The sequence below is a fragment of the Oncorhynchus keta genome, chromosome 12 (genome assembly GCF_023373465.1).
Source record: "Oncorhynchus keta strain PuntledgeMale-10-30-2019 chromosome 12, Oket_V2, whole genome shotgun sequence".
NCBI lineage: Eukaryota > Metazoa > Chordata > Actinopteri > Salmoniformes > Salmonidae > Oncorhynchus > Oncorhynchus keta.
In genome coordinates this window covers 50,568,253-50,582,887 of record NC_068432.1, presented here as the reverse complement: position 1 = coordinate 50,582,887, position 14,635 = coordinate 50,568,253, and the positions used below count along the sequence as shown (strand labels likewise).

Genomic DNA, 14,635 nt, shown 5'->3' with positions numbered 1-14,635 from the left:
CTTCATAATATAGCAGGCGCTGTAAAGTCATAACATATAAGTTCTTTCAGCAGCAGACTATGATAAATGTCAAAAGCCGCACTGAAGTCTAACAAAACAGCCACCAATCTTATTTACATTTAAGTCATTTAGCAGACGCTCTTATCCAGAGCGACTTACATCTTATCAATTTCTCTCAGCCTATCATCAGTCATTTGTGTAAGTGCGTGTTGAATGCCCTTTCCCTATAAGCGTGCTGAAAGTCTTCACTTATTTACTGTAAAACAGCAGTGTATCTGCATTATAAAACGTTTACTAAGACCTCCGAGTAGCAACTTAACGTGTGAAATGCTCGATAATGTATGTAATGTAAACAGAGGTATATTTTCTGGGTGACCTAAATATTGACTGGTTTTCATCAAGCTGTCCAATCAAGAAGCTTCAAACTGTAACCAGTTCAGTTTGAAATCCCCTGGTTCAGGTTGTCAGTCAACCTACCAGGGGATTTACAAACAGGACATGAATGAAATCATCCACATGTATTGATCACATCTTTACTAACGCTACAGAAATCTACTGTAAAGCAGTATCCACACCCATCGGATGTATTGATCACAATATGGTAGCCATACAATGAATTCAGGAAGTATTCAGACCCCTTCTCTTTTTTCCAAGTTACAGCCTTATTTTAAAATGGATTAAATAAAAACAAATTCCTCAATCTATACACAATACCCCATCATGACAAAGTGAAAATATTTCAACATTTATATAAAATTAAAATCCAAAATATCTTATTTACATATATATTATTCAGACTTTTTTTGCTTTGAGACAAAAGAAAATTGAGGTCAGGTGCATCCTGTTCCCATTGATCATCCTTGACATGTTTCTACAACTTGATTGGACTCCACTTGTGGTAAATTCAATTGAAAAAAGGCACACACCAGTCTATATAGGTTCCCAAAGGTGGACTCCTGGAAACCAAGCCATGAGGTCGAAGGAATTGTCCGTAGAGCTCCGAGACAGGATTGCGTCGAGGTACAGAACTGGGGAAGGGTACCAAAAAAATGTATGCAGCATTGAAGGTCCCCAAGAACACAGTAGCTTCCATCATTATCAAATTGAAGAAGATCGGAAACACCAAGACTCTTCCTAGAGCTGGCCAACCAGCCAAACGGAACAATCTGGAGAGAAGGGCATTGGGCAGTGAGGTGACCAAGAACCCAATGGTCACTACCAGAGCTCCAGCAGGGACTGAGAGACTAGTCAGGATCGAGGGAAAGATGAACGGAGCAAAGTAGAGAGAGATCCTTGATGAAAACCTGCTCCAGAGCGCTCAGGACCTCAGGACCTTCCAACAGGACAACGATCCTAAACACACAGCCAAGACAACGCAGGTGTGGCTTCAGGGACAAGTCTCAATGTCCTTGGATGTCGCAGCCAGAGCCCGATCGTACATCTCTGGAGAAACCTGGAAATAGCTGTGCATCGACGACACTCCCCATCCAACCTGACAGAGCTTGAGAGGATCTGCAGAGAAGAAACGGAGAACCTCCACAAAATACAGGTGTGCCAAGCTTCTAGCTTCATACCATTTTAGAATAAGGGTAGCCTAGTGGTTAGAGCGTTGGACTAGTAACTGAAAGGTTTCAAGTTCAAATCCCCGAGCTGACAAGGTACAAATCTGTCGTTCTGCCCCTGAACAAGGCAGTTAACCCACTGTTCCTAGACCAGTTAACCCACTGTTCCTAGACCAGTTAACCCACTGTTCCTAGACCAGTTAACCCGCTGTTCCTAGACCAGTTAACCCGCTGTTCCTAGACCAGTTAACCCGCTGTTCCTAGACCAGTTAACCCGCTGTTCCTAGACCAGTTAACCCACTGTTCCTAGACCAGTTAACCCACTGTTCCTAGACCAGTTAACCCACTGTTCCTAGACCAGTTAACCCGCTGTTCCTAGACCAGTTAACCCGCTGTTCCTAGACCAGTTAACCCGCTGTTCCTAGACCAGTTAACCCGCTGTTCCTAGACCAGTTAACCCGCTGTTCCTAGACCAGTTAACCCGCTGTTCCTAGACCAGTTAACCCGCTGTTCCTAGACCAGTTAACCCGCTGTTCCTAGACCAGTTAACCCACTGTTCCTAGACCAGTTAACCCGCTGTTCCTAGACCAGTTAACCCGCTGTTCCTAGACCAGTTAACCCGCTGTTCCTAGACCAGTTAACCCGCTGTTCCTAGACCAGCTAACCCGCTGTTGCTAGACCAGTTAACCCACTGTTGCTAGACCAGTTAACCCACTGTTGCTAGACCAGTTAACCCACTGTTCCTAGACCAGTTAACCCACTGTTGCTAGACCAGTTAACGCACTGTTCCAAGACCAGTTAACCCACTGTGCCTGTGACTTGCCACGTTAAATAAAGGTAAAATACATTTTTTTTAAAACATACACTATGACTTCCAAAACTCCTGGGACAATACATTTTCTGCAACACTACGACAAACTCAGCGACACCATAATAGTGATTATCTGAGCAGGGCTTGGGTCATTGATAAGTCATTGTCCAGGAGTCCAGGAGCCAAGATGATTTGGACAGACTCATTCCTGTAGATCATCTTTTGTTTCCAGAAGGTGTCAAAGGTAATTCTAAAAGTTATGCCAACAGAGCTACAGTACTATTTTTGCCATACGTGCAATGCCAGTAGCCTGCATTGGTACCAGGCCTGAAATAATCAGCCTCTATTTGGAATCTTTCAGAGCTAGAATCAGTTCTTTAAAATCTATTTTTCAGCAGTTCCGAGCTAGCCCTCACAATGTAATTTGACACCACATGGACTACGACAGCGTTAGCCCCAGGCATCCATCGTAGAATGGTAGAAAGCAGTCTTAATGCTCTGTACTCGTTCTCTAGGAGAGCACAGGAGTTTTTTTTTACCAGGAACTGAGCTGTTTCTCACCATAGAGCTGTTGGAAATCCGTGTCCAGTCCGGGATTCCTATCGCTTCCTATCGCTAAGAGGATCATCACCCCCCCGCTAAGAGGATCATCCCCCCGGGAGCTTGAAGAGGACCAGATTAAAGGGGAGGGTCAGGTCAGATTACAAGGGGAAAAGCAACAGCTAGCATGGAACACAGCCACAATTAGCATGGGACACCTTTGCAGTCCCAGCCAAAATGGAAAACCCTGCTAGCTTTATACTGATAGCTACCAGCTAGGATGGTAGCTATCTCCAGCAAACAAATTCGGACTTCTTGGTCTGGCAGGATCCCGGGACAGATAGTAGTAGTCACAGCAACGGAGGATAACCGTGTCTCGTGAGCCAAAATAAAATAAAAAAAGTTTATCAACCAAACTTAGAGAGAAAACACTGGTCACAAATGTAAAAAAATAAAATAAATAAACCGAGGTTTGTTGTTCAGCGTAAATGGATTTTAAAAGAGACTCCATTTCATAAAGGGTGAAATATTTTTGTGAAGGTGTAGTGGATGACCGAAGGTAATACCACTTACAGTGTACACCATGTAGTTCATCAATTCATCGATTTTAGTCCTCTTGAATCTGGTCTTGCCCCCATTCCTCATGATTTTAGTGTCGGCGCCTACATCAAAACACCAAACAAACAGATGAGTAAGGGTTTGCATATGAGATTAAGTCCAAGACAGCATATTCACATGCCTGCATGTCCATGTTGTTGGTAGGTCTGTATATTGATGATGAACGTGTGTGAGGTATTTACCTGAAAAGGATGTCTGTGGCTGTGTCAAATCATGTGTTGTGAGTGAGTGAGTGAGTGGTGGTGAGTGAGTGAGTGTGAGTGAGTGAGTGAGTGGTGGAGTGAGTGGTGGAGTGAGTGGAGTGAGTGGAGTGAGTGGAGTGAATGAGTGTGTATATCCATTTGGTGCTGAAAGGTTATGCAAGGTATTTACCTGCGAAGATGACCAGTCCGTGACACTCGTCAGTGTTTCTGATCCTACATCCTCTCAGCATCATATTGTCCAGATCCAGAGGGAAGCGTTCTTTCCTCCAACGCATCGTCCCCGTGAACTTATCCAGACGGTTGTTAGGCTCCTCACACACTATCATGGCTGTATGAGGAAACAGTGACACACCATCACAGCTGTATGAGGAAACAGTGACACACCATCACAGCTGTATGAGGAAACAGTGACACACTATCACAGCTGTATGAGGAAACAGTGACACACTATCACAGCTGTATGAGGGAACAGTGACACTATCACAGCTGTATGAGGAAACAAGGGAAAACAGTGACACTATCACGGCTGTATGAGGAAACAAGGGAACAGTGACACTATCACAGCTGTATGAGGGAACAGTGACACTATCACGGCTGTATGAGGAAACAAGGGAACAGTGACACACTATCACAGCTGTATGAGGAAAACAGTGACACCATCACAGCTGTATGAGGAAACAGGGAACAGTGACACTACCACGGCTGTATGAAGAAACAGTGACACACTATCACGGCTGTATGAGGAAACAGTGACACACCATCACGGCTGTATGAGGAAACAGTGACACCATCACGGCTGTATGAGGGAACAGTGACACACCATCACAGCTGTATGAGGAAACAGTGACACACTATCACGGCTGTATGAGGAAACAGTGACACACTATCACGGCTGTATGAGGAAACAGTGACCACACTATCACAGCTGTATGAGGAAACAGTGACACTATCACAGCTGTATGAGGAAACAGTGACCACACTATCACAGCTGTATGAGGAAACAGTGACACACTATCACGGCTGTATGAGGAAACAGTGACACACTATCACGGCTGTATGAGGAAACAGTGACCACACTATCACGGCTGTATGAGGAAACAGTGACACACTATCACAGCTGTATGAGGAAACAGTGACACACTATCACGGCTGTATGAGGAAACAGTGACCACACTATCACGGCTGTATGAGGGAACAGTGACACACTATCACAGCTGTATGAGGAAACAGTGACACACTATCACAGCTGTATGAGGAAACAGTGACACTATCACGGCTGTATGAGGAAACAGTGACACTATCACGGCTGTATGAGGAAACAGTGACACACTATCACGGCTGTATGAGGAAACGAGGGAACAGTGACACACTATCACGGCTGTATGAGGAAACGAGGGAACAGTGACACACTATCACGGCTGTATGAGGAAACGAGGGAACAGTGACACACTATCACGGCTGTATGAGGAAACGAGGGAACAGTGACACACCATCACGGCTGTATGAGGAAACGAAACAGTGACACACTATCACAGCTGTATGAGGAAACAGTGACCCACTATCACGGCTGTATGAGGGAACAGTGACACACTATCACGGCTGTATGAGGAAACAATGACACACTATCACGGCTGTATGAGGAAACGAGGGAACAGTGACCACACTATCACGGCTGTATGAGGAAACGAGGGAACAGTGACCACACTATCACGGCTGTATGAGGAAACAGTGACCACACTATCACAGCTGTATGAGGAAACGAGGGAACAGTGACCACACTATCACGGCTGTATGAGGAAACGAGGGAACAGTGACCACACTATCACGGCTGTATGAGGAAACGAGGGAACAGTGACCACACTATCACGGCTGTATGAGGAAACGAGGGAACAGTGACACACTATCACGGCTGTATGAGGATTCTCTCTCCCACTCCCTATCCAAAATACACACATTTTATACAACATTTTGGTCATTTGCAGATGCTCTTCTCCATAGCGATGTACAGTTAGTGCATTCCTCTTCAGACCCACCACACATATCTAAATAAGTATGTATCTAACGTCAATCTGTTAGTTAAGACCGACAGCACAGCAGTATGTTACCGTCAAACTGTGCCAGCTGGCCCTCCTCCTGCAGTCTCTCGTCTGTCACTTTCAGACCCATTTTAAACTTCAGGTTGGTTTCCCTGCAAAGCAATCAAATGTACATTGACATTTCAGTAGACTCATTTGTGGACAAATTCAGTATATATATATATTGTTTGACGACAGACTCAAGTTTGCGTATTGAGCTTTTCTGGTGTCTAATGAGTTTTTCAATTTTCAATCCTTCTTTTATTTATGATTTTGTTTTTAAAGAAACATCTGTACATTTTACACAAGGACAATAACCTGAACATTTGATTGAATTAACTGAACCATGCTGGGCTTCTGACGGTATTGTTTGACTAATGAGTTTTCAATCGAATCTCCAGGCTGAAGGAGACTGTGATTCTAACAAGTCTCAGCAAACCCTTTTTACACAAAAGCACATTCTGTCAATGTAATTTTATCATGTTATCAAGGGGAAGTTCTTGACAAATTAAATCACACATAAAAAAAGGTTTAAGACACACGGTCTGCATCCCAAATGGCACCGTATTCTCTATACAGGATAGTGCACTAAGTTTGACCACGGCCGATAGGGCTCTGGTCTAAAGTAGTGCACTATATAGGGAATAGGGTTCTATAGGGCTCTGGTCTAAAGTAGTGCACTATATAGGGAATAGGGTTCTATAGGGCTCTGGTCTAAAACAGTGCACTATATATGGAATAGGGTTCTATAGAGCTCTGGTCTAAAGTAGTGCACTATATATAGGGAATAGGGTTCTAAAAAGTAGTGCACTATATAGGGAATAGGGTTCTATAGGGCTCTGGTCTAAAGTAGTGCACTATATAGGGAATAGGGTCTCTGGTCTAAAGTAGGGAAAAGGGTTCTATAGGGCTCTGGTCTAAAATAGTGCACTATATATAGAATAGGGTTCTATAGAGCTCTGGTCTAAAGTAGTGCACTATATATAGGGAATAGGGTTCTATAGGGCTCTGGTCTAAAGTAGTGCACTATATAGGGAATAGGGTTCTATAGAGCTCTGGTCTAAAGTAGTGCACTATATATAGGGAATAGGGTTCTATAGGGCTCTGGTCTAAAGTAGTGCACTATATAGGGAATAGGGTTCTATAGGGCTCTGGTCTAAAGTAGTGCACTATATAGGGAATAGGGTTCTATAGGGCTCTGGTCTAAAGTAGTGCACTACATAGGGAAAAGGGAGCCATTTGGGACCAGCCCATAATTGAAGGTCCATTGGAGAACATCTTACCCATCGAGCTCGGCGGTTTCAACATAACAAAGACTGTTGGGGTTTGAACTGGACAACAGCAGAATGTCGGCCTAAATGAAGAAAATAAAATTAAAATAAAATAACCAAATCAAAATATTGTAACTGAATTATATAATGGCTAGTTGGGTTTTTAGTCAAAGAACAAATAAATGACATTACCGGGATGTGATCATTTTTCTTCAAACGAACCACATCACCGACATGGATATTCATCCACTTCGACACTTGAAACCTGGTTTGGAAAAAAAAAGTGTGTTTCATTCAGCTATTCAGATTCTTTGTAGGTCATGTTCAAAACATGACATTTGTCTTGATGCATAACACAGACAAATACAACAAAAACTATTCAAGATATTATAAAAGGGTATGCTGCTACACCAAGGAGCTCCACACCCACACATAGAAAATATAACACTATTGTGTAATAATATACATTCATACCATACACCTAGATATACAACTGTTCTCTCTGCTACCGCATGACAAGCGGTACCGGAGTGCCAAGTCTAGGACAAAAAGGCTTCTCAACAGTTTTTATCCCCCCAAGCCATTAGACTCCTGAACCAGGTAATCAAATGGCTACCCAGACTGTTTGCATTGTGTAACCCTAACCCTAATGACCTGGATGGAACTTTGTGATCCTTCCTTAAAAGCACTTCAAGTACCGCCCAGTTGACTACTTTAAAATGGTGTAAACCTTCAATGGAGCTGCCGCCTTGATTAAAACTAGTTATTATCAAAGGAGTGATTCTCTGTGGTTCCTAGTCATTACCTGCCATCCAGGAGAACTTCACACTTCCTATTATTGATCTCGTTGTCCATCCTGTGGCGGGCCTGTTAGAGAGGAAAGAGAAAACACCAGGCAGGGGTTCAGCACTAAGATTAAAAATGGACCACAATGTTCTCTTCATTAAATGGAGTGCGCTGCATATGCCATCAATGAAAAGGAGGCCTATTTCTTGGCCTGTCTCTCATCTGGAGGAAGGACATGGTTGGATGAACAGAGTCTGAAGGAAGGACATGGTTGGATGAACAGAGTCTGGAGGAAGGACATGGTTGGATGAACAGAGTCTGGAGGAACGACATGGTTGGATGAACAGAGTCTGTAGGAAGGACATGGTTGGATGAACAGAGTCTGTAGGAAGGACATGGTTGGATGAAGAGAGTCTGTAGGAAGGACATGGTTGGATGAAGAGAGTCTGTAGGAAGGACATGGTTGGATGAACAGAGTCTGGAGGAAGGACATGGTTGGATGAACAGAGTCTGTAGGAAGGACATGGTTGGATGAACAGAGTCTGGAGGAAGGACATGGTTGGATGAACAGAGTCTGGAGGAACGACATGGTTGGATGAACAGAGTCTGTAGGAAGGACATGGTTGGATGAACAGAGTCTGTAGGAAGGACATGGTTGGATGAACAGAGTCTGTAGGAAGGACATGGTTGGATGAACAGAGTCTGTAGGAAGGACATGGTTGGATGAACAGAGTCTGTAGGAAGGACATGGTTGGATGAACAGAGTCTGGAGGAAGGACATGGTTGGATGAACAGAGTCTGTAGGAAGGACATGGTTGGATGAACAGAGTCTGTAGGAAGGACATGGTTGGATGAACAGAGTCTGTAGGAAGGACATGGTTGGATGAACAGAGTCTGTAGGAAGGACATGGTTGGATGAACAGAGTCTGGGAAGGACATGGTTGGATGAACAGAGTCTGTAGGAAGGACATGGTTGGATGAACAGAGTCTGTAGGAAGGACATGGTTGGATGAACAGAGTCTGTAGGAAGGACATGGTTGGATGAACAGAGTCTGTAGGAAGGACATGGTTGGATGAACAGAGTCTGTAGGAAGGACATGGTTGGATGAACAGAGTCTGTAGGAAGGACATGGTTGGATGAAAAGAGTCTGTAGGAAGGACATGGTTGGATGAAGTTAACAGAGTCTGTAGGAAGGACATGGTTGGATGAAGTTAACAGAGTCTGGGAAGTGGCAATGGTTGGATGAACAGAGTCTGGAGGAAGGACATGGTTGGATGAATCTTGTGTTTTAGAGTCTGTAGGAAGGACATGGTTGGATGAACAGAGTCTGGAGGAATGACATGGTTGGATGAAGAGAGTCTGGAGGAACTTTGATGGTTGGATGAACAAAGTCTGTAGGAAGGACATGGTTGGATGAACAGAGTCTGTAGGAAGGACATGGTTGGATGAACAGAGTCTGTAGGAAGGACATGGTTGGATGAACAGAGTCTGTAGGAAGGACATGGTTGGATGAACAGAGTCTGGAGGAACGACATGGTTGGATGAACAGAGTCTGTAGGAAGGACATGGTTGGATGAACAGAGTCTGTAGGAAGGACATGGTTGGATGAACAGAGTCTGTAGGAAGGACATGGTTGGATGAACAGAGTCTGTAGGAAGGACATGGTTGGATGAACAGAGTCTGGAGGAAGGACATGGTTGGATAAACAGAGTCTGTAGGAATGACATGGTTGGATGAAGTTAACAGAGTCTGTAGGAAGGACATGGTTGGATGAAGTTAACAGAGTCTGGGCAAGTGGCAAAAATGTCCCGATTTTCAACTCTATTTTTCCCTCCCCCTTTTTGTATACTTGCAGAGAACTTCTCGCCAATGCTTTTACATAAATCTTGTGTTTTAAAAAAATCCATGATGGGAAGTGTTAACAAATGCATACTTTGGGAGACAAGTGTGGAGAATTGAGATGCAGCCAGCGAAGGAGGAGGTCGGAGTCACTCACCAGATCGTCCACCAGGTCTTTGATGGCTGTGATTCCCAGCACCAGAACTAAAGGCACTAAGGTGGTGTACCAAGGCAACGTGGTGATCTCAGGAATTATCTGCCGAATAAAAACATGAATATTAATATCACAATCTATTCCTTTATCCGACACGTTAGAACGTTTTAAAGCAGCGTGTCGACTGCAGGAATAATCTACAACACAACATTACTACTCAGGAATAAGGAATAATCTGATTAGAATGCTTCCTATTTCATTGATCTGCGGTTTCTGTTGACCAACAGTGCTTCATCCCTGCTCAGACCAGGGTCCTGTATAACAACACTACATTACTACTCAGACCAGGGTCCTGTACAACACTACATTACTACTCAGACCAGGGTCCTGTACAACACTACATTACTACTCAGACCAGGGTCCTGTACAACACTACATTACTACTCAGACCAGGGTCCTGTATAACACCACTACATTACTACTCAGACCAGGGTCCTGTACAACACCACATTACATTACTACAGACCAGGGTCCTGTATAACACTATTACTACAAGACACTACACTACATTACTACTCAGACCAGGGTCCTGTATAACAACACTACATTACTACTCAGACCAGGGTCCTGTACAACACTACATTACTACACAGACCAGGGTCCTGTATAACACCACTACATTACTACTCAGACCAGGGTCCTGTATAACACCACTACATTACTACTCAGACCAGGGTCCTGTACAACACTACATTACTACTCAGACCAGGGTCCTGTATAACAACACTACATTACTACTCAGACCAGGGTCCTGTATAACAACACTACATTACTACTCAGACCAGGGTCCTGTATAACAACACTACATTACTACTCAGACCAGGGTCCTGTATAACAACACTACATTACTACTCAGACCAGGGTCCTGTATAACACCAATACATTACTACTCAGACCAGGGTCCTGTACAACACTACATTACTACTCAGACCAGGGTCCTGTATAACACCACTACATTACTACTCAGACCAGGGTCCTGTATAACAACACTACATTACTACTCAGACCAGGGTCCTGTATAACACTACATTACTACTCAGACCAGGGTCCTGTATAACACCACTACATTACTACTCAGACCAGGGTCCTGTATAACAACACTACATTACTACTCAGACCAGGGTCCTGTATAACACCACTACATTACTACTCAGACCAGGGTCCTGTATAACAACACTACTCAGACCAGGGTCCTGTATAACACCACTACATTACTACTCAGACCAGGGTCCTGTATAACACTACATTACTACTCAGACCAGGGTCCTGTATAACACCACAACATTACTACTCAGACCAGGGTCCTGTATAACACCACTACATTACTACTCAGACCAGGGTCCTGTATAACACCACTACATTACTACTCAGACCAGGGTCCTGTATAACACCACTACATTACTACTCAGACCAGGGTCCTGTATAACACCACTACATTACTACTCAGACCAGGGTCCTGTATAACACTACATTACTACTCAGACCAGGGTCCTGTATAACACTACATTACTACTCAGACCAGGGTCCTGTATAACAACACTACTCAGACCAGGGTCCTGTATAACACCACTACATTACTACTCAGACCAGGGTCCTGTATAACACCACAACATTACTACTCAGACCAGGGTCCTGTATAACACCACAACATTACTACTCAGACCAGGGTCCTGTATAACACTACATTACTACTCAGACCAGGGTCCTGTATAACACTACATCACTACTCAGACCAGGGTCCAGTATAACACCACTACATTACTACTCAGACCAGGGTCCAGTATAACACCACTACATTACTACTCAGACCAGGGTCCTGTATAACAATACTACATTACTACTCAGACCAGGGTCCTGTATAACAACACTACATTACTACTCAGACCAGGGTCCTGTATAACAACACTACATTACTACTCAGACCAGGGTCCTGTATAACACCACTACATTACTACTCAGACCAGGGTCCTGTATAACACCACTACATTACTACTCAGACCAGGGTCCTGTATAACACTACATTACTACTCAGACCAGGGTCCTGTATAACAACACTACATTACTACTCAGACCAGGGTCCTGTATAACACTACATTACTACTCAGACCAGGGTCCTGTATTATAAACTGGGTGGTTCGAGCCCTGAATGCTGATTTGCTGACAGCCGTGGTATATCAGACCGTACACCATGGGTATGACAAAAACATTTATTTGTACTGCTTTAATTACGTTGGTAAACAGTTTATAATAGCAATAAGGCACCTCAGGGGTTTGAGTTGCGTCGTGTCTAAGAACAGCCCTTAGCCGTGGTATATTGGCCATATACCACACCCCCTTCGAGCCTTATTGCTTAAAAATAACACTTCATCACCACGGTCATGTACGTTGAACACGAGAAATTATATTACAGGGTCAGTACCAGTACCATATTTACAAAGTGCAGGGATAGTGGAGCGATAGAAGTAGATATGGATAGGGGTAAGCTTCTCTTCCCCAGTGATGTACCGGGCTGTCAGCACATCCAATCCCCTGGGTCGGTGGCTCACTAAACTGAGAACATCCCTGGGCATCCCTACTGCCTCTGATCTGGAGGACTCACTAAACAGAGAACATCCCTGGTCATCCCTACTGCCTCTGATCTGGAGGACTCACTAAACAGAGAACATCCCTGGTCATCCCTACTGCCTCTGATCTGGAGGACTCACTAAACAGAGAACATCCCTGGTCATCCCTACTGCCTCTGATCTGGAGGACTCACTAAACAGAGAACATCCCTGGGCATCCCTACTGCCTCTGATCTGGAGGACTCACTAAATACACATGTGTTGTTTGTAAATTATGTCTGAGTGTTGGAGGGTACCCGTCTGCCTGTAAATTAAAAAAATTGGTGCCGCCTGGTTTGTTTAATAAGGAATGTGATATGATTACTTTTTATACTTAAGTATATTTAAAACCAAATACTTGTAGACTTTTACTCAAGTATTATTTTACTGGCTCACTTTTACTTCGAGTCATTTTCCATTAAGGTATCTTTGCTTTTACTCAAGTATGACAATTGGGGGCCTCCCGAGTGGCGCAGTGGTCTAAGGCACTGCATCGCAGTGGTAGAGTCGTCACTACAGACACGGGTCGAACCCGGGCTGTGTCGCCGCCAGCCGCGACCGGGAGACGCATGAGGCGGCGCAGAATCGGCCCAGCGTCGTCCGGGTCAGGGGAGGATTTGGCCGGCCGGGATTGTCCTTGTACAATTGCGCTCTAGCGACTCCTTATGGCACAGCTGTACAGTGTTTCCGTGTTAAGCAGCATGTCAAGAAACAGTACAGCTTGGCGGGTTCGTGGTTCGGTTGCCTAGCTACTTTATCTTTACCTACATGTACATATTACCTGGTACCCCTGCAACGACTCAGTACTGCAACGACTCAGTACTGCAACGACTCAGTACTGCAACGACTCAGTACTGCAACGACTCAGTACTGCAACGACTCAGTACTGCAACGACTCAGTACTGCAACGACTCAGTACTGCAACGACTCAGTACTGCAACGACTCAGTACTGCAACGACTCAGTACTGGTACTCCCTGAAAAAGCCATGTTATTACCTGGTACTCCCTGTATATAGCCATGTTATTACCTGGTACTTCCTGTATATATCCATGTTATTACCTGGTACTCCCTGTATATATCCATGTTATTACCTGGTGCTCCCTGTATATATCCATGTTATTACCTGGTGCTCCCTGTATATAGCCATGTTATTACCTGGTGCTCCCTGTATATATCCATGTTATTACCTGGTACTCCATGTGTAAAGCCATGTTATTTCCTGGTACTCCCTGTATATAGCCATGTTATTACCTGGTACTCCTGTATATAGCCATATGTTATTACCTGGTACTTCCTGTATATATCCATGTTATTACCTGGTACTCCTGTATATATCCATGTTATTACCTGGTACTCCTGTATATAGCCATGTTATTACCTGGTACTCCCTGTACATAGCCATGTTATTACCTGGTACTCCCTGTACATAGCCATGTTATTACCTGGTACTCCCTGTATATATCCATGTTATTACCTGGTACTCCCTGTATATATCCATGTTATTACCTGGTACTCCCTGTATATATCCATGTTATTACCTGGTACTTCCTGTATATATCCATGTTATTACCTGGTACTTCCTGTATATAGCCATGTTATTACCTGGTACTTCCTGTATATATCCATGTTATTACCTGGTACTTCCTGTATATATCCATGTTATTACCTGGTACTTCCTGTATATATCCATGTTATTACCTGGTACTTCCTGTATATAGCCATATGTTATTACCTGGTACTTCCTGTATATATCCATGTTATTACCTGGTACTCCCTGTATATAGCCATGTTATTACCTGGTACTCCCTGTATATAGCCATGTTATTACCTGGTACTCCCTGTATATATCCATGTTATTACCTGGTACTCCCTGTATATATCCATGTTATTACCTGGTACTCCCTGTATATATCCATGTTATTACCTGGTACTTCCTGTATATATCCATGTTATTACCTGGTACTTCCTGTATATAGCCATGTTATTACCTGGTACTTCCTGTATATATCCATGTTATTACCTGGTACTTCCTGTATATATCCATGTTATTACCTGGTACTTCCTGTATATATCCATGTTATTACCTGGTACTTCCTGTATATAGCCATGT

At 43.8% G+C, this 14,635-nt stretch overlaps 1 protein-coding gene across 3 annotated transcripts in view; it reads right to left on the bottom strand.

Moving 5' to 3' along the window:
* LOC118391637 (phospholipid-transporting ATPase IC-like) overlaps positions 1–14,635 on the bottom strand; it is a 77,253-nt gene that overhangs the window by 35,315 nt on the left and 27,303 nt on the right. For all 3 annotated transcript variants that reach the window (XM_052458594.1, XM_052458593.1, XM_052458595.1), the window contains 7 exons: positions 9,864–9,962; positions 7,886–7,947; positions 7,273–7,345; positions 7,093–7,163; positions 5,840–5,922; positions 3,904–4,062; positions 3,487–3,575 (listed from right to left, as the gene is read on the bottom strand). In XM_052458594.1, the coding sequence (XP_052314554.1) occupies positions 3,487–3,575; positions 3,904–4,062; positions 5,840–5,922; positions 7,093–7,163; positions 7,273–7,345; positions 7,886–7,947; positions 9,864–9,962 (636 nt within the window). The remainder of the gene's footprint in view (positions 1–3,486; positions 3,576–3,903; positions 4,063–5,839; positions 5,923–7,092; positions 7,164–7,272; positions 7,346–7,885; positions 7,948–9,863; positions 9,963–14,635) is intronic.